At 41.2% G+C, this 24780-nt stretch overlaps 2 protein-coding genes and 1 pseudogene across 5 annotated transcripts; 1 reads left to right on the plus strand and 2 right to left on the minus strand.

Moving 5' to 3' along the window:
- Positions 1–1003: 1003 nt before the first annotated feature.
- Positions 1004–7478, plus strand: LOC146660607 (uncharacterized). 4 transcript variants are annotated; one of them, XM_085420554.1, is made up of 5 exons: positions 1004–1618; positions 5692–5814; positions 6512–6722; positions 6811–6870; positions 7344–7478. In XM_085420554.1, the coding sequence occupies exons 1-5, from the start codon at positions 1465–1467 to the stop codon at positions 7366–7368; spliced, it is 573 nt and encodes a 190-aa protein (XP_085276680.1). In that variant the 5' UTR covers positions 1004–1464; the 3' UTR covers positions 7369–7478. The 4 variants fall into 4 exon arrangements, with proteins under 4 accessions (XP_085276680.1, XP_085276677.1, XP_085276681.1 ...); XM_085420551.1 differs by having other exon boundaries at positions 7289–7428; XM_085420552.1 differs by having other exon boundaries at positions 1005–1618; positions 5692–5787; positions 7289–7428.
- A 2134-nt stretch (positions 7479–9612) lies between these two features.
- LOC146660608 (U11/U12 small nuclear ribonucleoprotein 35 kDa protein-like) lies at positions 9613–11022 on the minus strand (annotated as a pseudogene).
- Positions 11023–11533: 511 nt separating this feature from the next.
- Positions 11534–24278, minus strand: LOC146660609 (uncharacterized). The gene is made up of 20 exons (XM_085420559.1): positions 23385–24278; positions 22980–23014; positions 21986–22211; positions 21194–21400; positions 20981–21091; positions 20647–20746; positions 19599–19666; positions 19429–19499; positions 19255–19337; positions 19058–19169; positions 18801–18941; positions 18486–18586; positions 18137–18302; positions 14505–14589; positions 13347–14414; positions 12846–13150; positions 12641–12749; positions 12334–12472; positions 11835–12231; positions 11534–11602 (listed from the first exon to the last, which is right to left on the minus strand). The coding sequence occupies exons 3-19, from the start codon at positions 22200–22202 to the stop codon at positions 12060–12062; spliced, it is 3255 nt and encodes a 1084-aa protein (XP_085276685.1). The 5' UTR covers positions 22203–22211; positions 22980–23014; positions 23385–24278; the 3' UTR covers positions 11534–11602; positions 11835–12059.
- Positions 24279–24780: the final 502 nt, after the last annotated feature.

A 24780-nucleotide genomic window follows, 5' to 3' on the forward strand; every position in this document is an offset into this window, starting at 1 on the left:
TGTTGGGGTTATATGGCGATACGGAGTGGTTGATTCTCAAGCTTTAGCTTACATATTGTGTGTGTGTTTGAGTCAGATATAGCACATTTTTAACCCATTGCTCAGTACGAGTAACATGTCCATGTCATTCTCCCTTATAGTCACTGCACTTTGTCCCACATTTATTTGGTCCTACGTTTATTTGGATCTGGTCACATTAGTTGTCATGCATTGGGGGTACTGAAATACAGTAGGACGTGTTCTCCTGGAGTCTACCACTGGGATGTTAACAGTGGATTGGTTTCTAGGTCCTGTTGGCTGCCTGGGACCTCCATAGATCAGGTGTGCTCTGGATTCTCAGTGGGCTTGTTTTGTTGGGGAAAGTAGCTTAATACCTTTGTTGAGCAGTTTTTGTGGTCTGGTTTTCATCCACTTGTAGAGGCTGCTGTTACTGGGGAGTGTAACTGCGATGGGATGCATGACTGGTCTGCAACAATGTCCAGGTGGGTTGGTAAGTGTCAAAACACCACCCAGTGCCAGCACCCAAAGTATCCCAGATGAACACTGCATTGTAACAGGCAATCAGTGTTAGTTACCCTGTAGTTATGTAGTTAATGAGGTGGCTCATCGATGTACAGTACATCTAGGCGTCTCTAGTTGTCTGTGAGGAAAACGGGGTTTAAAAAAAAGAGAAAAAAAGGGAAAAACGGCAGGGTACTTTTTAATCCTTTAACACATCAGCTGACATACTCAGTTCCTTGTAACGCTTTCACTTCACCCGGAATATACTGACAATTCGCGCTGAAATGAAACAGATTTTCAGGACTTTAATTTGAGCTGTTGTGTTATTTAAGTATTTATTCATAGGAAAATAATTTATTTAAAAATTTGCTCGAGTATTTTCTATTATTAAAATTATTGTTGTTGTTGCTGCCGCTGGTGTTCATATTGTTAAAAACCTGTGGATCACAGAGTTATCGGCCCATTTGTATTCTTTGCCAAGTTTTCCACCAATTTCAGCACGCGCCAGCAGGAGTCTCCCGTTCCCATAGTAACAAGACTAGGATCCGTCCGTAGACAAAGTTAGCCAGTCTTTGCCGACTTCTTTCTTTGGTGCGACCAACATTAAGCCCTGTTAGTTACTCTGCACGGCCGTACGTCCGCTTTGCTTCACCTAATAAGTAAATAAGAAGTCAGCGCGACGCCTTATATGAAAGTAGCGACAGTAAGAAGGCTGGAGAGAAGCTGCATGGAGCTCGTTGTATAGCTTAGCCAAGCCTTCTCTATCAGAGACTCTGTTGTGTTCTTGTGTCCGGAAGTTCTGCTGGGAAAAAAGTAAGAAAGGCATGAAAAAGAGTAGCTGGAGGAAATTTCTGAGAAATTTGCTCGGAGCACACTGAAACACCGTTTGGTGTCTCGCCGAGGAGGCAGAGAAGGCGTGGTGCTGTTGTTCTCTCGTAATTAGCGGCGTGTATTAATCTAGCGATGGGTCTGCCGACGCTGGAGTTCAGTGATTCTTTCCTGGACAGCCCGGATTTCAGAGAGCGGCTGCAGTGCCATGAAATAGAGTTGGAGCGAACCAACAGGTTCATAAAAGACCTCATCAAAGATGGAAACATGCTCATATCTGCCCTTAAAAGTAAGTACGCGCTGATTAATAGCTGATTCTTGGGAGCGAATGTGCTTTACAGTTTGCAGTGATTTATGCAACCTGATCCAAAGGGAAGTCCTCTGGGTATCATTCCAAACAGAACCACTGTAGGGACTTGAACCTTGAGTGTCTCATTTTTCATTTGTGTGTGTAGTATGAGCAGGACAGTTTGGAAGGTAGTTACAGTGTTATGCACAGTGTAGGTCTGTGATATACACAGCAGCTATTGCGCGAGTTAATAATTAATAATATTTGTTCACCTTAATTTGTTGATGTAGGTCACCTTTACAATATTGTAGTCTGCTGTTACATACAGGTTTTAACTAGCAGAAAGCAGCAAACAGCTGACAACTGCCTTGAGGGCCCAAAACAGCAGGACCACCGCCTAACCTCCACCCACCAAGCTACTATTGGGTGTTACCTGATTTCGGCTAGATTACTGAAAATATATAAAAAGACCATGTCCACATTAACTATATCAGTGATGTTTTTGATATTTTTTTTTCTATAAACAGTGGGTATTTTTTTTAAAAGTGGCAGAAGAATGTTAATTTAGCTTGTTTTGCTTGGGTATTAGTACTAAACCTAAAGGCACTAAACTCTCAATTTCTTTAAAACAGAGGAAAACTGGAAATATTCACATTTTTGCACATATGAATCTTTATTATTATCACATTTGGGGTTTTTCCTGAATACAATTTTTTTTAAACGCCAGCCCCAGAATACCTTGTATTTATTAAATGGTTGGAAATAACTGGAACACGCAAATGCTATGCAAAGAAAGTCTTAAAGAAGGTTGCTCAGTCTCATGGCATTCACCATCAAATAACCTTACATAGTACAGGTCAGCCCCCAAAGATCGTGTTAATGACTGTGTGTTTATTAATTTTGACACCTTCATTTGACAGTATAAAGGCACATGGCTGGGTTACTGACTGGGTGCCATATTCTTGTCCTGATGACAGCTTTCAAACAGCATATACCTCCTTGTTGTTTGTAGTGTTTGATTAAGGTGGGGGGGTGGGGTTTTTGGCTCACCTGTTGGCTGAGGTAGAGGAGGAATCCTAAAAAGGGTGAAATGTAGACTGTTGACTCTTGTTCCCCTTTTTTAACCCACTACTTTGGAGTGATTCCAGTTAAATCAAATCAAATCAAATCAAATCACTTTTATTGTCACATCACATGTGCAGGTACATTGGTACAGCACATGTGAGTGAAATTCTTGTGTGCGAGCTTCACAAGCAACAGAGTTGTGCAAAATACAATAATGTAAACAAGCAAAACACAAGAATGGCTACATCTGAAACTAATAAATATATGTACAATATATAATAGTATATGCATTTCTGGATGTGTATACTAAATATTTTCCTACGTGTGTGTGTGTGTGTGTGTGTGTGTGTGTGTGTGTGTGTGTGTGTGTGTGTGTGTGTGTGTGTGTGTGTGTGTGTACACATATTTTACAAGTTTCACAGTTTCTGAAATCTTTCCAGTTAGGTCTCTTTTTCACAGCTTGTTTACTTTGCATATAAATTATATAAAATATGCTTAATGACAGTGACAATTAATCATTCACACAGACCTGATTTTTGTGACAACAAAACAAAGTTTTATTTCTGTCTGTTTATTTAGTGATGTGCACCGAGATTAAAGCGAGATCAGAAATAATGACGGTAATTTTGAATCCTTTTGTTATTTCTTGACTAGGACATTGTTTCTATTTCTGTTTTACTCTTTTCAGTGTTTGAACTTTCTTTCTTTTTTTCCTTTGCCACTGAGCTTTTTTTACAAACACTAATTTAGATGATTAAAGCTGACAGTGGAGGATTTGAGAGCATAAGTAACTTTATCTGTTGCTGGTATGAAGGAGCAGCAGGACTTTACCTGCCACTGTTGGTGGTTCGCCCCTGTAGGGTCTACTGCGCAGAAAGAATTCGTGGTGGCGACGTGGTTGCTGCAGGCTGGCATTTTCAAAGAACATTTTGTCTGCTGGTTCCTGGATCACTGGCATCACCCGATGTTCTAAATCTTTGGTGTCTGCTCCTAAAAAAGTTTTAGAAAAGATGCATTAAAAAGTAAGACAAAAAAACTATCAGAATTTAATTTAAAAAAAAACTACCAAATCCAAGAATAATAACTATGAAATTTAAAATGGAGGGCATTGTGACTGTAATGCTTACCTTCCTTTAAAAAAACACATAAGCTTTCTGCCGTGTTACCCTCTACTTCCTATATTTCTCTGCACTGTGAGTGTTTGTGTGCCCGCTTATACAAAGAGCTTCTTAAAGCTTGTTTACTGCAGTAGTCATGGTGTTCTGTTGTTCACCGGTGGCTGGCAGATAGAGCAGTAACCAGCTGGGACAATAAAGCAGATGAAGTACCAGAATGCTGAAACTTTGGTCCGTGAGTTCAGTCAGACAGGTTTAAAAGGGAATATGCTCCAAAATGAGAATTTTTATAAGTAATATTATTAAAATAAAGGCTGGATGACCATTTTTTAAAAACTGATTCAACTAGGTAATAAGTAAACTAGAAAGTTGGCCAGAGACTCCATTCTCCACTAAAGCCAACGATCTGTTTTTGAATTTAAAATAAAAGTGATCTGGATTCGCTTCACCTGTCCACCAAGCTTGACTTGGTAGTTTGTCTTGCTGACAGACAGGCATAAAATATCACCACCCGTAAGCTAGAAGTGCCGAGCTAAGCCTTGTTTCCAAAGTTAATGCGTTTAAATGTCTTGCAAGGGTGGCTGCACAGTACCAAGTGTGATGATGGCAAAATAAATTTGACCACAGCAGTGTTAAGTGACACACCAAGCCAAGAAAGGAATGGGAAAAAAGAAGGGGGGAAGAGAAAATGACAAGTTTCCCATTCAGTAGTTACCCTGGGGCATTTGGCTAGAACTCAGCAATGTTCCCTGCGTCTTTGACATGAATCCAGCATTACTTTTTTCACATTAGAGGGCTTGTTTGAGCCTGCACTTTTCAGCAGGTAGTCTTATATTTATGGAAAAACTCTTAAGTGATGCAATCCTTTTTAAGGTATTTTTTTGTTTATTGTAAATTCCTCACAAGCTTGCAAATCACTTACTATAATATATGACAACAATAATCTGAGGTGTTGGCGGAAGATGTCATTTTAAACCCTATTTGTCTGAGACTTTTACCACTATGTTGTGCATTTTCAGTATGTGAGTGTTATTTTTTTTATCCTTTTTATCCAATTTCCCCCAATTTTTATCCGTTGTTCTCCTAACCCACATACTGAGTATGTCTCGGTACAAGGTCTACCGAACCTCTGAATCTCGTGGTGCTTCTTTTTGTTTTTCGAATGTTTTTTTTTTTTTAAAGGGAGAGAGCGGCATGACAAAACTAATTTCAAAAAACAAAAACCCTCTGCATCTGGTGAAGAAAGTTAAAATTACAGAGTGAATCTTAGGCTTCACAAATGGGAACGAAGATGAAAATGAAAGCTGGGAAATGTTCTCAAGTCTTTCCAGGGTTAACATGGAGGTATCAGTCAGCAAAGCTCTGTTCCCACCACTGCACTCATCACCCCCCACACCACCCTCCCTCCCTCCCCTTGCACAAATAACTCCATTAGTTTCACGGCTCCCAGTGGGATCAAAGAAAGAAATACAGTAAAACATTGCATCGTTTTTTTCAAAAATGAAAGAAAGTTCAAACACTGAAAAGAGTAAAACAGAAATAGAAACAATGTCCTAGTCAAGAAATAACAAAAGGATTCAAAATTACCGTCATTATTTCTGATCTCGCTTTAATCTCGGTGCACATCACTAAATAAACAGACAGAAATAAAACTTTGTTTTGTTGTCACAAAAATCAGGTCTGTGTGAATGATTAATTGTCACTGCCATTACGCATATTTTATAGAATTTATATGCAAAGTAAACAAGCTGTGAAAAAGAGACCTAACTGGAAAGATTTCAGAAACTGTGAACAGCGTTGGGCTACATGTTCTGTGCTAACTGGAATCACTCCAAAGTAGTGGGTTTAAAAAAGGGGAACAAGAGTCAACAGTCTACGTTTCACCCTTTTTAGGATTCCTCCTCTACCCGGACACACCTGCTAAGATGGAGACCACATCACGTGAGGCTTTCTGCTTCAGGCCTATCCCAGACCAAGATCCAGGCAAAGGTCAACAGACTTGGCTCACCCTAGAGAGTAAACTCATCATGTCTGTATAAAGATAAGACTCATTTATGATGGCACAGTGCACGCAAGGCTGTGGCTTTCTGTTCAGTGCATGTGTGTGTCTTGGAAATGGTTTGGGCAGTGTGCTATGAGTGAGAAGGCAGAGATGGTAGAGATTATAAAGGTGATTTTGTGATTAAAGCTTAGATTAAAAAAAACCCTACACTGCCATTAAACTGAAAAACACTGTAATAAAGTATTTAATACCTCAAATAGAACATAAGAAAGACCATATAAGGTTAAATGTGAAAATGCTGTTATAGACACAGAGCATCTGGAGGAGTGATATTGTTTTCTCTGCTGTGCAGTGAAATTCCTGCCACTCTTACTCACAGACACAGGATTGGATTGCCCTCAGCAGTAATTATTTGTGTATGTGTTCCCGTGTCCTTCACACAGCTCTGCGACATCCAAAGCAAATGATTTATATTCATAAGAACATTTCATCTCATTTATGTATAAAGTATTATTCTCTCAAGATTAAAATGAAAAAAGCAAATAGTGTAATACATGTAGTATGATCAAGAAAGTAAGAAAGTTTATTTATGGAAAGTGTGATTACTGTTGATGAAATTCTGCCTTTAGCAAAGTTCTGATTACCCTTCAGCAGGCTGTAACACACAACAGGAATCTCACCATTCTCCTCCTGCATCCTCATGATAAACAGGAAGAGGAAACAGACGCGAGGACAGAGAAGTGAGAGGGAATGAGCAAGAAGGCAACCGTGATCACATGTCAGCAGCAGCAAAAAACGAACAGGAAACAGCCCAGATGCAGTCTCAGTATCAGAAAGACTTCCCTCCCCCATCCTCCTGCCACAGGAGGCGGACACCTGCTTTCCCGCAGCCTGACAACATTGGCATTAACCCTGCGTTCAGGTGAGAGCAGGTTTATCATCATCACAGTGTCCTTCATGTAGGGAGCAGCTACTCTGTGTCTGCGTGCTCTGATTCTTCTGATTCACAGGATCAACTTCAGCACGGTCCAAAGAGAGACTTACCCAGGCTGGCCCATCGTGAATGTCGGGTACGGTGGAAGGCAAAGACCAGCTAAGCATGACTTCTAAGTGGCAGTGGAAATCATCTTGCATGTTTGCATACATGCATGATTAATATTAAATGTCAAAGTCATATTTAACAAATGCTTGAAATTTGTCTTGTCCCAGCATGTATTCCCAATAATCATACAGTAATAAACACAAACCAGTGGAAAAAAGCCTCAGTTTTCAGTGTGTTTGACGTATATGTGTTTGCACTAACTTCATTGTCTCTTCGTATAAATAACACTACAATTGACAGCTTACTACTCAGAACATACTTGGAAATAAAAGTCAGTTCTACCTCTTGTTTTTTTCTGGTACATTAGAGAATTACCTTTTAATGAAATAAGAGATTCATTTCCCGTCATCTTTCATATTGATGACTTCAGAAATACTTGTGCACAGTTTAAGAATCCACCCAGTGACCCATAACCGAAAGCTGATTGACCTCACTGGGCAGGACCGAGGATCAGATGGCTGAGTAAGAGCTGAGTAGCTGGTCAGGGACTTCATCTGCTCTGCACTACCCGACTCACTGGACCCTCTACAGTTTGCATACCGCCACAACAGGTCCACTGATGATGCCATAGCCCTGACACTACACACTGCCCTGTCACACCTGGAGAAGAGAGACACGTATGTGAGGATGCTGTTTGTAGAGTACAGCTCAGCATTCAATACCATCGTTCCCTCGAAGCTGGACAGGAAACTGCAGGATCTAGGACTGAGCAGCTCCCTCTGCAGCTGGATCCTTAGCTTCCTGTCTGACAGACGCCAGGTGGTCAGACTGGGCAGCATCACCTCATCCCCCATCACACTGAACACTGGTGCTCCACAGGGGTGTGTACTGAGCCCTCTCCTGTACTCACTCTACACCTACGACTGCACAGCCACTAACAGCTCCAACATCATTGTGAAGTTTGCGGACGACACTACAGTGGTGGGTCTTATCACCAACGGTGATGAGACGGCTTACAGGGAGGAGGTCAGCGCCCTGACCCACTGGTGTCAAGACAACCATCTCACCCTCAACGTCGCAAAGACAAAGGAGTTGATAGTGGACTTCCGGAGGTGCAGAGAAGTACACACCCCCATCACCATCAACGGCGCTGCTGTGGAGAGAGTGAGCAGCTTCCGGTTCCTTGGAGTACATCTGGCTGAGGATCTTACGTGGTCAGTACACACAAACAAAACAGTGAAGAAGGCGCAGCAGCGCCTCTTCTTTCTCAGGAGACTGAAAAGATTCGGCATGAGCCCCCGGATCCTCAGGACCTTCTATCACTGTGCCATTGAGAGCATCCTCACTGGATGCATCACCACCTGGTATGGCAACAGCACCGCCTACAACTGCAAAGCTCTCCAGCGAGTAGTGCGGTGCTCTGAACGGATAATTGGAGGTGAGCTTCCCTCCCTCCAAGACATCTACAGGAAGCGCTGCCTGAGGAAAGCGGGGAGGATCATCAAGGACTCCAGTCACCCCAGCCATAAACTGTTCAGACTGCTTCCATCAGGAAGGAGGTTCTGCAGCATCCGGTCCCGTACCAGCAGACTGAGAGACAGCTTCTTCCACCAGGCCATCAGACTGCTGAACACGTCATAGACACCTCAGCTTCACTACTGGAACTTCAACATTATGCACTCCACACTGTATATAAATGCCACTTGTTTTGCACATATTCAACTCTGTATATTTTATATATTTTATTATTATTATTATTATTATTTTTTTTTACTATTTAATTTGTAAAAATGTGTATACACACACACACACACACACACACACACGTAGGAAAATATTTAGTATACACATCCAGAAATGCATACACTATTATATATTGTACATATATTTATTAGTTTCAGGTTGGCCATTCTTGTATTTTGCTCGTTTGTGTTGTTGTGTTTGCACATCTCTGTTGCTTGTGGGGCTCGCACACAAGAATTTCCCTCGCATGTGCTGTGCCAGTGTGCCTGCACATGTGATGTGACAATAAAAGTGATTTGATTTGATTTTGATTTGATTTGAGTAAGCATTTGATTCAAATTCCTGAGTTGCATGTATATGGAAAAAGGAGTAAATGTGTTTGAATACTGAGTTTTCTTCCCTCAAGTATAAATCTTGCACAACACATCATTACCAACTCTGAAAACAGGGGTCACATGAGGCTACACTGGAAAACTACCCAACTTGGGAAATCTTAAACATGTTGCAACACTTTGACAAACAGTAACACCTTAGATTTCAAAACAATGACGAATTTTATTGTTTATGATATAATCTGATTTACTTTTTTTTTTTTTTAAAGAAATGGAGCTGACAATGTGCTCTTAAACTTATGCTTTTTTAAAAACAAAACAAAACTGCAAACTCATTTTACATTGCGAGTCACATATAGCCTTTGACCTTGAGTGGGCCGGACCAGCGAAACTTCCCTTTCTGTCAGTGAAAAGAAGTTTAACTATGCATTTAATCCCTTGAATATCTTAATATCAGAAAAAGAAATGCAGTTTTGTTTGTCTCAGTTTATCTACATGATAAACAACATTCTGTAGTAAATGGGGAAAAAAGTCTGTTGGGACTTAAATTGCAAGAAATAAAATTTGAATTGTATATGTGGGGTAATAATATTTATGATAACTGTATAAAAATACAGTTCCGATTTCCCAAAGCAATCCAATTGGACTCTTAAGCAGTGATTCTGGCTGCTGGCGCTCATGTTTGACATGATGGATGTAAGCCTCATTTGGCTGGACACCACCCGTATTGTAATTTTTTCGCTAGAATAAAGACTTGTAAAAAAAAAAAAAAAAAAAACCCAACAAAACACAACAACCCTACTTTGTCATTCCTGAGACTTCCCTGAGAAGAACTGAATATGACAGCCACAGGCAGAGTCCTGATTACCATACAGTACAATCTGAAGAATATCAGCATACAAAAAAGTAACCTTTCACACAAACAGTTATCCAAGTCACACACTCATTCACTGTCCTCCTTTGAAAGCCTTCAGCTGTGCTTTGAACCATCCGTCAGTCTTGCAGTAGCGCTGAAGTGCAGCCACATGCTTCATGCCTGCTCCTGTCTCCGTGCCTGCGGTCATCCCACTCTCGGCCTCTGTCCCGGTCATCTCTCCTTCCTCTGTTGCCCCACTCTTCTGTTCTGTGTCGGTCCCGATCCTCTCTGGCTCTCCCGCTTGGTCTGCCCCACTCCCTCCCTCCACCACCACCACCTCGTTCCTGCACCGGGTCTACCCCGAGATTGATGGGTTTACGGAAAGGCCTGTCCCTGCCGCCGAACCGCAGCTGTCCGGATTCCTTTTTCCCTCCAAGCCCGCCGCCGAGCCGCCGCGGCACCCATCCTTTAAGAGTCCTCTCTTGCTCAAAATCCACGAACACTTCATGCTGGTCGACCACCAGCTTGTTAGCTGTCCCGACCACAGATCGCTCCTCTTTGTACTCAATGAAGGCATATCTTTTGGAGAAACCCGTGACAATGTCCCGGACCAGCCGGAGCCGCTGGATGTTTTAGAGAACACTTTGTGTAGTTTATATGAAGTAAGGTTTATTATAATAATAAATAATACTTTTTATAAAAATAAAAAGTTTATAAATAAAACTTTTTATTCATTGCACAATACTGTCACTTTTTTTAAAAAAATAATAATTTTATATAATTACACCATAATCAATAGCATAGATAGTGACAGATTAAAGGCAATAGCATTGTTGTGTTATTAAGCCATTGGTCTAGCATGTGCAACCAGGACACCGATTCCTTGATTCTACAAATCATTCTTCCATAATTCTTTTTGATAGTGCTGGTGGAAAGTGCCTTAAAACTTTTACAGATGTTAGACTGAATCGGACATTGCTAGAAAAAATATTAGAGCCCAACCTGATTCCCTCACTGTGAGTCACATCATCCTGTCAGTGTATGTACTCCCTGATTAATATGGCAAGGAATGACTTATTTGAATGCCGCTTTTTTCACATCTCTGTAGGTCAGTCTTTTTTAGCTACACCACAGAACTCTCAAATGTGCATTTATCTTGTACACAAACGCCTCACAGCTATACCATACCATCGACAGTCAGCTGTGGACACTCTCTTTCAGCATTTGGTTGCTGTGCACTACGTTTCATTTGGAGTCATGAGGGACATGTCTCTATTTCTATGTCCAGGACCAAAATATGTTGGTTGTAACAAGCGGTTATTTGAGTTACTGTTGCCTAATAAAATGGGTGGTAAGTGTATAAAATTATCTAAAAAGACTGAATGTCAAATGCTATCCAAGTTACAGGTGCCTGAACACTCTTGGGACAATGCATTACAAAAACATTCTTTAATAAAACACTGAAACCACAACAGCTTCTGCTCCACGGTGAATAACTTCTTACAAAAATTGTGAACATGCTTCACTTCATTTTTCTGTACAGTTCCATCTGATACACATGGTACAGTATCAAAAGGGTTTGGAAAGGTGAAACAAATTCTTCTATGTAGTTTATTTAAAAAAGAACTTTTGCTGCGTAGATGCATCTAGTCTTGTTGTTCTAACAGCATAACAATTATACATAAAGGTTGAGAAGGTGTGCTCTTTAGCTCTGCTCCAGAGTCATCATTTTCTGAAAGCCTTTACATATCCTCCACACTCCATTTATAGGCCGCTTCCTGCACAGCCTTTTTATCCTCTGGTAGCGTTTCTGTTCAAAACCATTTGACCTGCAAGACACAAATAAAATAACCCTATTAATTATGATACGACAAGCTAAAAGGCCAAAGACAATCCATTCAATTAGGCGCAAATTTAATATAGACGTGGAAAAAAATGATCACAATTTCTTTACCATTAATGTGCAAAATGACAAACTGATGTGTGTATTAAAAACATTCAATATTAAACTACAGTTCTGTCCTCAACAGTTTTCCTCTGTCACCGATGCACAAACTCTACCTGTCAACTCCGTCCCAGCGGTACCCCGGTGGAATATTGAACCGGTTTGGAGGTGGAGCAGGGCCTTTATATCGAGGTTTCTCTACAAAAAATCAAAACAAACATACAAATAAATAAAAATACAAACAGTAGCAAAAGCAAAACTGCTGCTATTTAAAAGCTTCTTACAAGGATTGACCTGGTGAAATAAAATAAAGTCATAAATAAAATAAAACATATGTAATGTTAAACATCTTGTGTTTTTGTGCCACGGTCCTTTTTACGCCTGAGCATTGCAGCCATAGGATCGCCTTCTCTTTCCTGTTCTCTCAACATGCGGTCAAGATCCTCAAGTGGCTTAAGGGCTTCGCGCAGCGCTTCCTTAAGTTTCTGGTGATGCATCTGGATCTGTGCCAACCTATACATACATTTTAACATAAACCATTGAACCACTTTTATAATTTTTTATGTGGATATAATCACATAAACTGTGATATTTGAAATGATCATGCACATTTACCCTTTTCCCCACTGAGCGTATTTCTTGTCTGTTGCCGCTTTTTCACCAGCTTTCTTTTTCTGTTCATTTCTCTCTGAATCCAGATCCCTCCTTTTGCCACTTTTGTCTCTGAAAATCGTCTGAGCGTTACGCGATTCATCTGGTCAAAGGGGATGAATGGGTAAGTATGTAGAAACTTCATTATTTAATTTTAGGACTAAATAAAATACGACAATATAGATGATAAGCTGAAATGAGATGCAAAGCTGTATGAAGCTCTTCAATCAATGGGTGTAAAAAAATCTTAAGAGAGAAAAGTTGATGAAACCTTCAAGTGGCTGATTGTGTTTTTCTCTGCGTCTGTTCTCCTTTTGCTCTTTCCTTAGAATGTCCACAGAAACCAGGCCTGCCTTTCCACCAGATAGCATCCTTTGGCCCTGGTTATAAAAAAAAAAAAGACAATTGAAAAATATAATAACATTTGAGTGAAATCAGATTTGACATTAATCTTTGTTCCAACACAGTCTGCTTACCTGTGACTGGCCTGGCCTACGAGGTGGTGACAAATCTCCATCCGAGTCCCTTCCACTCGGTGGCTGCCCCCTGGGTGGAGACTGGTCAGAGTCTGAGCCCCGTTTAGTTTTTGAGGGCCTCCTTGGGGGAGATTGGTCGGAGTCTGAGGCGTTTCCCTTCAGGGGCCTTTTCCTCGGGGGAGACGGATCCGAGTCTGAATCATGTCTATTCTGACCCTTCTTAGCCACCGCTGACCGATGAGGATCCGGTGAGCGTTTTTTACTTAACAAGGATGAGCTGAGCTTGCTTTTGTTGGAGGCTGAATCTGACAAAGACACAGTTAATTTGTTAATTTTCATTTTGTAATGCCTTTTGAACAAAAATTAAATATTTATTATTAGATCAAGCTATGTCTTTAAAATAAATTTCAATTCAAAACTCATGTTAAATGGGTCTCTGCTTTTTACTTTTATTCATATGCCACACCAGATTCCACTTTACAATTTAAATGGATCACTCACCTTTACTTTGCATTTTTTCTGACTTTCCTGAACACTGTCTTGGTGGTGACAAGTCTGGGGAGTCATGGCGTCTTCTCCTGGGAGGAGAGACATCTGGAGAGTCGTGACGTCTTCTCTTGGGAGGAGAGACATCTGGAGAGTCATGACGTCTTCTCCTGGGAGGAGAGACATCAGGAGAGTCGTGACGTCTTCTCTTGGGAGGAGAGACATCTGGAGAGTTGTGATGTCTAGTCCTGGGAGGAGAGACATCTGGAGAGTCATGACGTCTTCTCCTGGGAGGAGAGACATCTGGAGAGTTGTGATGTCTAGTCCTGGGAGGAGAGACATCTGGAGAGTCATGACGTCTTCTCCTGGGAGGAGAGACATCTGGAGAGTCGTGAGGTCTAGTCCTGTGAGGAGAGACATCTGGAGAGTCATGACGTCTTCTCTTGGGAGGAGAGACAACAGGAGAGTCGTGACGTCTTCTCTTGGGAGGAGAGACATCTGGAGAGTCATGAGGTCTAGTCCTGGGAGGAGAGACATCTGGAGAGTCATGACGTCTTCTCCTGGGAGGAGAGACATCTGGAGAGTCGTGAGGTCTAGTCCTGGGAGGAGAGACATCTGGAGAGTCATGACGTCTTCTCCTGGGAGGAGAGACATCTGGAGAGTCGTGAGGTCTAGTCCTGGGAGGAGAGACATCTGGAGAGTCGTGGCGTCTTCTCTTGGGAGGAGAGACATCTGGAGAGTCGTGAGGTCTAGTCCTGGGAGGAGAGACATCTGGAGAGTCATGACGTCTTCTCCTGGGAGGAGAGACATCTGGAGAGTCGTGAGGTCTAATCCTGGGAGGAGAGACATCAGGAGAGTCGTGACGTCTTGTCCTGTGAGGAGAGACATCCGGAGAGTACTTCCGACTTCTCTTTGGTGGAGAGATGTCTGGAGAGTCATGCCGGGTCTTTTTGACAGGAGAATCCTGTCCTCTTCTCTTTGAAGACAACTCGGGTGAGTCATGTCGACCTCTGCTTAATGAGCCAGCCTCTGTATTTTGATGTTCTTTTCCATTTCCTTCCTCTGTGTCATCATTTTGATCCACTTTTAGGAGAGGAAGTAAAACTATAGTAAACAACAGTCTTAACTTAATATTGCACAAATCCCCCCCTACTTCTGTGACTTCTTATTTACCTCCAATTGCTTTCCATCTGTTGCTGGTCCTAAAAACTTCCATCTGTTTCACTTCCTCAGGTCGATCATCAATCACCTCAGCAATCTGAACAGTTAACAAGAGATTAAGTTTTAAAACAGAACTTGTTGACATAACAAAATTACCCAAACTACAAGCATACCCATTTAATACAATAGATTAGATTTCAGCATTAAGTAAATGGCCTGTATTTGTATAGCGCTTTACTTAGTCCCTAAGGACCCCAAAGCACTTTACACGTTCAGTCATCCACCCATTCACACACACTGGTGATGGCAAGCTAAATTGTAGCCACAGCCGCCCTGAGGCGCACTGACAGAGGCGAGGCTGCCGGTGTTCCAGATCTACTGGCGTTTAGATCAACTGGCGTTAGTCGAACAGATGTGTGGCAGACTTCCGTTTCAGGAGCTGCTACCTACAGACTAGCAAAAAAACGCCAAATGTGTCATCTGTGACACTTGTGAGGTTATCTCAAACACACTCCGTCAGTCTTGATGCTGTTGAACAACAAAATGTTTAAAAATGTGGCGAGTTTACCTAGGGTTATCCTCATGCGCGACGCGATCGCGAAAACAGCAAACAATTAACACCATGCCGATGTTGTTCACAGGACAACAAGAGTAAACGATCGGGAGACTCTTGTTGTCGTTATCGTTCCCCTCACACGGTTTGTTTCTCCGAATTCAGCGTTTTTGCTTCACAACTAAAGCGAGCAGTTTACTTTGTGTGCACTAACATGGACTCGAGTCAACCAGTGCCACCACTGGCCAAGTGCCACAGCCTACAGCCAGATCAACTTGTGACACACATCTGCAGCACGTCTGAATTCGTTTCATGCACATTTGTACCTTTCAATTGTGTCTGTTTGTGCGTCATGCAAATAAACCTTTGAAATGAATGAAATGACACTAATATTTCACTAGTTTTGTAACATCACATGTCGTTACCGTAGTCTGTGTCTTTTCTCTGCGAACAAACATTTTAGAGTTGTGTACAAAAGGCCCGTAGTTATGGGTTTATTCTGTTCAGTTGTTAGTTCACCTGTAGTTTTTAGAGTGGCCAGTAGAGGTCACCCCACCGCTTTGTATGAGAGACTATGTCCAGGGAGAAACGTGGGCAAAGCACCTGAGCTTTTCTGCTCCAGATTACTGGCAGAGAATTGGTTATCCCGTGAGAAGTGTGCGTTAATGAGCAACGTAAGTTGGTGATGTGTGAGGATGTGATAATAAGATGTGTTTGGGACTGTAACCAAGGTTAGGGGGGAAATGATTATGTTTCTGTCTGTGCCGCTAGCGGGTGCTAAGCTAAGCTAAGCTAACTTTCCTGCCGTGTGGTTGGGTATAGCTGTGTACCTGGTTAGCTCTCTCAGGGGGTCTACGTGTGAGTCGTGGGTAATATATGGCCTATGGTATTAAAGGGGATGTTGGTTTATTTCCTGCCTGTGTTTATGTTGATGTACTCTGGAGATATTGTTGTGAACACTTTAGTAATGTAGCATTTTCTTTCTGTTCCGTTCAGAGACCACACACACACACACATCCATGCCCACGCACCTAAACCTGTATGCAATACCTGCTCCTCTGACAACCTCTGTTACCTTCAACTGTGTGAAGTCAATACAAGAGTCTGCACTATCCTCGGTGTCTTCATTGTCTCCCTTCTGAACATTCATCCGGGCCTTGAGCAGTGTTCTGGCCGACACTCCGGGGAGTGGTAGCTGCAAACCTGAACTAGCACCTTACAGTCCTTCCAGTACAAGCTATCTACCCAACAAGTTGGTTGTTATATACAGTCTGTATAAGTGTGGTTAATCTAATAAACATTTGTAAGGAGATGGCAGTTACTGTGAATGTACAGCAGTTACACAGTGATTAGTAATAAACAGTAAATGGTAAATGGCCTGTATTTATATAGCGCTTTACTAGTCCCTAAGGACCCCAAAGCGCTTTACATATCCAGTCATCCACCCATTCACGCACACATTCACACACTGGTGATGGCAAGCTACATTGTAGCCACAGCCACCCTGGGGCACACTGACAGAGGCGAGGCTGCCGGACACTGGCGCCACCGGGCCCTCTGACCACCACCAATAGGCAACGGGTGAGGTGTCTTGCCCAAGGACACAACGACCGAGACTGTCCAAGCCGGGGCTCGAACCAGCAACCTTCCGATTACAAGGCGAACTCCCAACTCTTGAGCCACGATCGCCCCAGTCAAACAGTCAGACAATGACCCTGACTTTCTCATTCAGTCTTGTAGATTGAATGCACCTTCTGTGGAAAGTGGTACCACACAGTGTGTGTGGACTTCCCCTGTGCAGAAGGCGACTACAAATGTTGTGGGTGCTAAATAAACAGAAAAAAGTGATCCCTGTTGTCTTTGCTTACTGATTGTTTTCAGTGTTGACAAGCCACATTGCTGCCATTGCATCTTTCAACATGTTTGTGGGTAGATTTGGATGTACCAGGGGTAAGTGCAGCCACTCAGCCTCTACTCAATGTCATCATAGCAAGTTAATCTAGTAGTGGGCTATGGTATTTGGCCACAGGTGGCAGCAGTGGACTGACCTCCATTTGAAACTGCTCCAGCTGCTGTGTGATAGTGGATCTGCTACAAATTGAAGATCATATGGAAGTTTTGGAAATTAACCCTTGTATTATGTTGAAAAACAAAAAAGTGACATTGATTTTGTTGCGGGTCATTTTGACCCATACTGTGTAAATCCACTCAGAATTGTCAAGAAACTGCAATAAAACAATAGCACCTTTATTTTCCATCAGATAAACATGTAGAACACAGACATACAACAGTGACTTTCCATAACTATTTTAGGAACAATTTGGTTTTTCGTTCTTACAAACACGTATTTTGAACTTGCCCAACGTTCTCAGTTTTTCAATGCTCAACATTTTCGATTTTGTCCACATGATGGACAGAATGTAACTGTGTGCTTTCTGCAGATGTACTTCTTGTATTTCTCACAAAAAGTGCTTGTTTTCAAACAGGAATCTTCCTAACTAAGATTTAAAACAAAAGATTTCTACGTCTCCTCCAGTCTCACAAACAGAACCAATCGACACACCTGAGTCACTGACTTTCTTATATCCACTCACTCTCACTGGCTCTGTTTATTACTAATCACTGTGTAACTGCTGTAAATTCACAGTAACTGCCATCTCCTTACAAATCTTCATTGGATTAACCACACTTATACAGACTGTATATAACTACCAACTCTCCAGCCATGTTGATGGATTGCCTATATTGGCTGGAAATATTAATTTCCAGAGAAAGGACACAGACAGACGATGCTTACAGGATGTGATGTGACAACACTAATGAAATATTGACGTGTCATATTTGTCCAAGGCGTATTTCATTGTTATGGAAAAAGAGAATATTAAAATCATGATGACCAATTGGAGCAGTGATTTCTATGACTTTGTGTATATAATTTGGAATTTTGTACAAATGTAGGCCAATAAGGAATATATGATATCATTTCATTCTTTTCAAACAGACACAATTGAAAGGTACAAATGTATTTTGCATGAAACACTGGGTTTAACAAAAACAACAACATTATCAGTACCCTCAGGTGAGGAAGTACCTTGTTCATGTGTGGTGGCAGCTGGGGACCTATGAAGCCAACACTGTTGTGAGGCATGGTGGCGATGGTGCCTGGGCTCACCACCGGCTGGGGAGATGCCTGACCAGATATGCCAGCGTTATGGTTCAAGTGGCTGTAGTCCCCAGTTTTTCCCACATCTGTGCACCTGATGACATGGAAAAAAGAATATTAACCATGACAAAGCATCAACATTATAACATTAGGTTATAATAATACATTTTCTACAAGAAAAGTGAGAATAAACATGTCTACATTATTAAATAATGATGGGAAAAGTTCTACTGAAGGAATAAGCCTAGAATGTTTAAAAATACCGATGTTTACTCACTTGATGTAGAAGAGGACATAGGCCTGCTGGTTGAGAACAGTGCTAATGTCACTGACTGACACGGACGAGTCATTCATCTGAAACCACTGCTCATTGCTGGCCTGTGAGACAGAATGAGAGAGATGTGACACAGCAGATTCAGTTTCTGAATTGAATTTGAGCTAAAAAGAAGAATCTTATGGTTATATAGGGGTCTTTTTTTTCTTTCTTTCAATGCATACAAAGTAGTTTTCTGCTGAAATGTGTTGTTTATGGTGTTTGTTTGTTTGTACTACGCAACAGCAGCATTCAAACAGATTCGGGCACAGCCAGTACCTTAATATAGCAGAAATAGTGTCCAGTATGACAACTCAATCCAGAGTGAACCAGCACAGCATACAGCCTGTAGAGCTGGGGCTCCCCGTGGGACTGAGACATGAAGGGCCGCAGATCCAGATGCTCCAAATACTTCACATCCTGATGACCACCAAACAAAAAAATTCAAACATTACATGCAAATATCCTGTTTTATAATAAAACAAAGCATCTGTCATGTATCTTTATGACTTAAGCAGACACTATTGGCCATTTGCCTTTGTGATTTTGCCTCCACTGAAGTCTGCAAAGCGTTTGAGTGAGATGGTGAGCACATTGGCGCTGCGATGGATTGTAAATCTTTTTGAGGCCGTTACCATTTTGTTGCACCTGAAGGAAACAAACATTCAGCTTGTTGACAAAAATCACACCTAAACACTAAAACTCATCATGGTTTGGCATCTCTTTGACTTACTTGGTGCATTTATAAGCATTTTCACCACCCAGCTGTTCTGGCTTGACAAACTGCTCCAGAGCTTTGGAGACATTTGGAGCAGTCTATATGAACAGAGAGAGAGAGGAAAAACCTCACACTCCATAATGCAGAGAATACATAGTAGCAACGTCACTTTGAATGTTGTCCAATTACCTTAATTTCCAGAGTGATATCCAGAAAAGGGTCAAATGTATCTGAGACAGCTTTGCAGTTTAAACATTTAACTGAAACAGAAATCAGTGCTATGAGTATCACACAAGCTGTAAGACATAAAAAGACAAATAAAAGAAAAATAAATCAAACCTTAAAAAACAGTGACTTACCTCTGGATCTTAGGTACCCGCCAAACACTTGATGGATGAAAGAGGTTGCCTGCGTTTGCCTGTCCAATCTATAATAAAAAGATAAAGCACAAAAGTTAACTAATAAGGACAGTGCAACAATTAACTGACTGACCATTTATTTTTTAGCATTTTGGAACCAGACAATCACTTTACAGTATTCAAGTAGCAGAAAAGACAATAGGAGGAATTGGAGCACGATTAATTACTTAAGAGGCCATCTGCTGCTACACGGGAAGAATTGATTTGATGAGAATTGACACTTTAGGTTCTTAAAAAAATAAATGAATTAATAAATTATTTTTAGGAGTCTAACAAGAAGCACAACACTCAGCCCAGTGCATCTGTTAAACGTGTAGTTTTGGTTAAATGTGCACATAGACTTCGAAGCTCTATAGTAACACATAGAAAAACCTGGATTTTCTGAATTTTGCTGCTGCAATAATAGCACTAATGCCATTAGGGTGAATAAGAGATGACCTGAGGGGTTGAGTGCTCCTGCTCACACTGCTTACCCTGTTGCCTCAGAAGAAATCTATACTAGACACTAAGTCTGGCAGCTCTCTGCCATAATCCCAGACACCTGTTTTACTACACGTTTAAGCCGCTTCTGATCTTTTCAAGCCCTGTTACCAAAACAAGCTACCACACCCAGTGTAAGAATACTTTCTGTGTTGGAGCAGTCAAGTTCATTAAAAAACTTGATATAATAATGAGGTATTATATCAAGTGGCTTGCCTAGTATGTAAACTGAGGTGTCAGTCAGGCAAGAGACTGAGGAATCTGCATTTCTGAAAAATACTCTCAGCAATTGAAGCATTAATAGTTAAAAGGAACTAGTATAAACTGCACTTCCTGAAAAACAGGATAAAGGATTTATTTCATATTCTCCTACTGTCACGGTGTTACCTCTACGTAGCTAATTATGGATCTTACTACATAATAAAGTGCAAACACTGTCAAGCCCAAGTAAAAATATTTTTGTGTGTTTAACTTGTTTAGAATGCATGCAATGTAAAATGACACTCACTTGGTTCCAGGTAAGCAGGACCTTTGCATAGCATCCACTGTGCACCGCAGGAATTCATGAGCATCTTCCTGGCTTCCATAGCGGAAGTGGTTTGCAATCCCTGTGTGAGGGGAACGAGGAAAAACAGAACCAAAAAACAAAGCAGGAGGTGAATTATTGTAAAGGATACCACAGTTAAATGCAAGTTTACACTTATTTAAAAACAGAATTCAAAATCCCTCCAGATTATTTCCCTCCAAAATTACAAAAGGTAAACAGTCACACAGCGCCTCCTATCATTAAAATATAGGTAAACACTTTGCACAGAGCACAGCAACAACAGTCATCCACTTACACCCAAGCTCATTGAGTACACCAATGGGCTTAATGACATTCCCAGAGTTGGTAAAAACCTGAATGATGTGGTTTTGCATGGTACACATCATACAGAACCCTGGCTCATGACCTGCAGCAGAGACAGAGACAAAATACTGAGTGAGTAAGGAGTGATACAATGTGAGAATCAGCGCAGGACTGCGTAACACCACTGTTGGTGAAATAAACTTACATGTTTTGGAGTGCTCCCGCGTCAGCATGTAGTTTGCTAAAGGAGGGGTGTAGCTGAGACACTGCAGGGCTGAGTTGAGGAAGCAGGTGTTCCCCATGTTCTGGAGGCCTGCACCAATGAGGTGAACCTGGGCCCAATTTAGGCTGAGCCGATCTGGTGAGAACAGCACCTTCTGGGGCAAGTCAATTCCATCGCCACTGCTGATCACTGACACACAGAGCCACAATTATTACTAAAAATCTGTTTCAATACATTTTAAAAAGGAGATAATTTAATGCCACCTTACTTATACAACCACACACTGGCACATGGCAAAGTCATGTCAGGACATCACAGTAATAGCTACAACTATTAACAGTTATATAATGTGATTCTGGCCACTGTGAAAAACTCCTAAACAGCCTCAGGAAGAAAGATAGGACAATTTGCCTTCTCCTTTGTTTCTGCTAAACAAGTTGGGCTGCCGGTCTTTATATAAAAACAGCAATTGCATCACGAGCTGAAGTGACTGATCATGCAAAGCTGGATGCATTACATAACTGGATGAATGAACGGAGAAGGGAAGCAGCAACACAACACCCACAAAAGCAGTTGTCAAACTTGTGTGAAAGCAGAAGCAAAAAGATTAGCTGTACGTTACTAAAACCAATTCTGACAAATATGGGTAAATAATGGCTAAAAAGTGTGGTTCCATATTTACTAAAACTGGTTGGAAAACTATTCTGTCTGACAATAAAAATCTTCAAACAGCTTAAAAAGACATTTTGAAAAAAAGCCAGGCTTTGCTCTGACCTTGGTCCTTGGGCTGGTCCTCAGAGGAGGGTGTACTCTGAGGACCAGCCCCTTGGTCCTTGGGCTGGTCCTCAGAGGAGGGTGTACTCTGAGGACCAGCCCCTTGGTCCTTGGGCTGGTCCTCAGAGGAGGGTGTACTGTTGTACACAGCAGCTCCAGGTCCGAGTCCGGCTGACTCGTGGTCAGACTTTTCTGAAGATCTGTCAACTATGGTCATTGTTCATAGCTGCATTAGGAACATAGACACATACGTTTATGAACTGAAAACAAAACAAAAAAAACAACAACAACTCATTGTTATTTTGGAAAAAGGGAAAGGGAAAGAAAACTTAAATACTACATCAATCCTACACTGGTTAGGTAGCAGTACAGTGAGTTTGGACAACAACAACTAAATACAAAAGCCACATTAACAGATTATACCCAATTTCGCTGTGCAAAAAACTGCACAATGACAATAAAAAGCTCTAAGTCTCTTATAGCTTATAGTTAAATAACGCTATATTAAACACTGCCCTCATACCATCGCCTAAACTTTCAGCAAACAAGTATCAGAAATTGTGTTAGATTGGATGATTTGTTTACATTCAAAAACAGACTAGCATAAGTGAGAGCCAAATATTAGTTTTTGACCGTTTGTTTTTATTTGAATCATCTTGTCAGATTCCTTTTAAATAACAAACACCAGTAGACAAGAGTAACTTTCGACATCTAATTTAACTCTGTCCAACTAACAAACTTAAAATATCGACAAAAATTAGTGTTTAGAAAACTTAAGAGGGGAAATGCCAGATAACCCACTCGACCGAGGAAATTTCCAAGTCGGAAGCACGTTTACAACAGAAGCAGCTGTTCCCTCCCACCTGCTCTTACAGAGTGGCTCACATTGGCTAAATGACGGCTGCTAGGCCTTTAACACGCAGCGTCGCAAAACCTCAAGAAAACACACAAAAAACCCTGATCATATCAGACGGAGAGCAAGTTGAGAGCTTACCAGTCTTGTCCAAATCCGAGATGGAATGACGCGCACTTAAAGAAGATGCAAAAACCATGGAAACCACATAAACATATTTGTACATTAACATAAAGCTGTTGTACACACACACACACACATATGAAGAGAGAGAGAGAGTATGCATAGTATGCAAACGGCTACCAAACAGCCATCATAATTCGTCATACAATGAGAACAGAACAAATCAACAATTGACAATGACTAATTAATATTAAAATCTGTAATATAATGTATTGTTTGGAGTTTAGTCCGTTACTGTTACTATTTTTACCATTTCTTCTTGGAGCAACTGTAATCCACATAATTTCCTTAGGGATTAATAAAGTATTTTGATTCTGATTGTTTCAGGATGACCTGCCATTATCCAATGACACATCTGCTTACCTGTATCTTTTGCTCGTTTCTCCTCCTCTTCTTTTCTCTTTTTTCTAAACTGAGGACCTGATGGCTTTGAACTTTTCTTGTCCATCTTCCATTGGTTTTAATTTTGCACTGCAGTATGAACACCCATCCCTCAACCCAAGGATCACCACAACATGATCTAACACACCTTTCACAGATTCACTTTGTCTAGGGTGCATTTCTGAGATTTCACACAACCCAGGATTCAAATCATGAATACATAATGGGCTTGGATTTACATCATTATGAATGAAATGCGCTCTATTTGGAAGCAGCCGCCCCCTCCTCCCCTTTCGGTTGTGTGTGAGACTTTAAATCATCAAACTGTAAATTTTAAATTGTTATTGATCCCTTTATCCCTAGTCCTAAAGTGTATATTTATTTTCTTACTCTTCTTATATATATTGTTTGTTTACTTGCACTGATGTAACTGGAGCTTAGTCGTCTCCTTGTTCAGTCTGACGTCACTAGCCGTGTCTGGACCTAAACTCCGCTGCAGGTCCATATATCAAACGATAACTATGGCATTACTAAGCGTTGAAAAACTGTCTAAAGTCTTTCATCTTTAATAAAATGATCAGCGTTCTGCTCTACCAGGTGTAACAATTGAGTTTAACATCCAGGCATCCATGAAAACGGAATTTATGACATTTAACGGAGTTAGAAGTTAGCAGGGAGTTAGCTCGCTAGCTTCTATCTAAATACAATATAGCATGTCCTGACTGCCGGGTTTTGGAAACAAATGAAAACGTACAGCTCTGCTATCACTTCCAACATAAATGAAGACAGAAAGCTAAACAGCAGTGACGTTTGTAGGGTTACTGAAGTTGGGCTAGCTGGTATATAATGATGTGCTATGTGACCGCTAGCAACACAGCTATGTTAGCATAATATAAACAAGCTAACTTTTTTCCCACTCGATAAAAGTTAACGTGAGTGTTCTCGGTGGTCAGGAACAAATGTAATGGCATGGCAGGATGCTGTAAAAGGACCAAACTTCAGCCAGGAGAACAACTGAGATAATCCATCCACAATACGAGGTTAGTCATTCATATACTGCTGCATGGGCTGGGCTGCAGTTACATTCTAAGGTTTTAAAAACTGAGCTTAAATAAATGATTAGCGGTAATAAAAGCCGAGGGAGGTCAACAGTGATCACTGACTGTTTTAGGAGCTTTTTGAGATTAAATAGAAGAAAATACAAAACATTAAACATGTTAACAACACAAAAGCCATATTAAACGCAGATAGGGTTGTCAACTCCCTGAAAAATAAATAAGGGACACCTCGTGGCCAGGGCCGGGCGACCCAGTTGTCTTCACCCTTCCCAGTGTGGTGAATTTTCTAGCTCTTTTTTTGTGTGTGAAATTATTTTTTT

Source organism: Rhamphochromis longiceps, linkage group LG10 (genome assembly GCF_057381845.1).
Source record: "Rhamphochromis longiceps isolate RC_006_pf linkage group LG10, R_longiceps_female_GT1.1, whole genome shotgun sequence".
In the NCBI taxonomy this organism is placed as follows: Eukaryota; Metazoa; Chordata; class Actinopteri; order Cichliformes; family Cichlidae; genus Rhamphochromis; species Rhamphochromis longiceps.

Coding starts and splice junctions, on each gene's coding strand:
- LOC146660609 (XM_085420559.1), bottom strand. CDS start 22,202: ATGACCATAGTTGACAGATCTTCAGAAAAGTCTGACCACGAGTCAGCC. Junction 19,338..19,428: donor ATATCACTCTGGAAATTAAG/GTAATTGGACAA, acceptor CTGTTCATATAG/ACTGCTCCAAATGTCTCCAA. Junction 18,942..19,057: donor GTGGAGGCAAAATCACAAAG/GCAAATGGCCAA, acceptor GGTGGTCATCAG/GATGTGAAGTATTTGGAGCA.
- LOC146660607 (XM_085420551.1), top strand. CDS start 1,465: ATGGGTCTGCCGACGCTGGAGTTCAGTGATTCTTTCCTGGACAGCCCG. Junction 6,723..6,810: donor GGCATTAACCCTGCGTTCAG/GTGAGAGCAGGT, acceptor TCTGATTCACAG/GATCAACTTCAGCACGGTCC. Junction 6,871..7,288: donor TGGCCCATCGTGAATGTCGG/GTACGGTGGAAG, acceptor ACTTGTGCACAG/TTTAAGAATCCACCCAGTGA.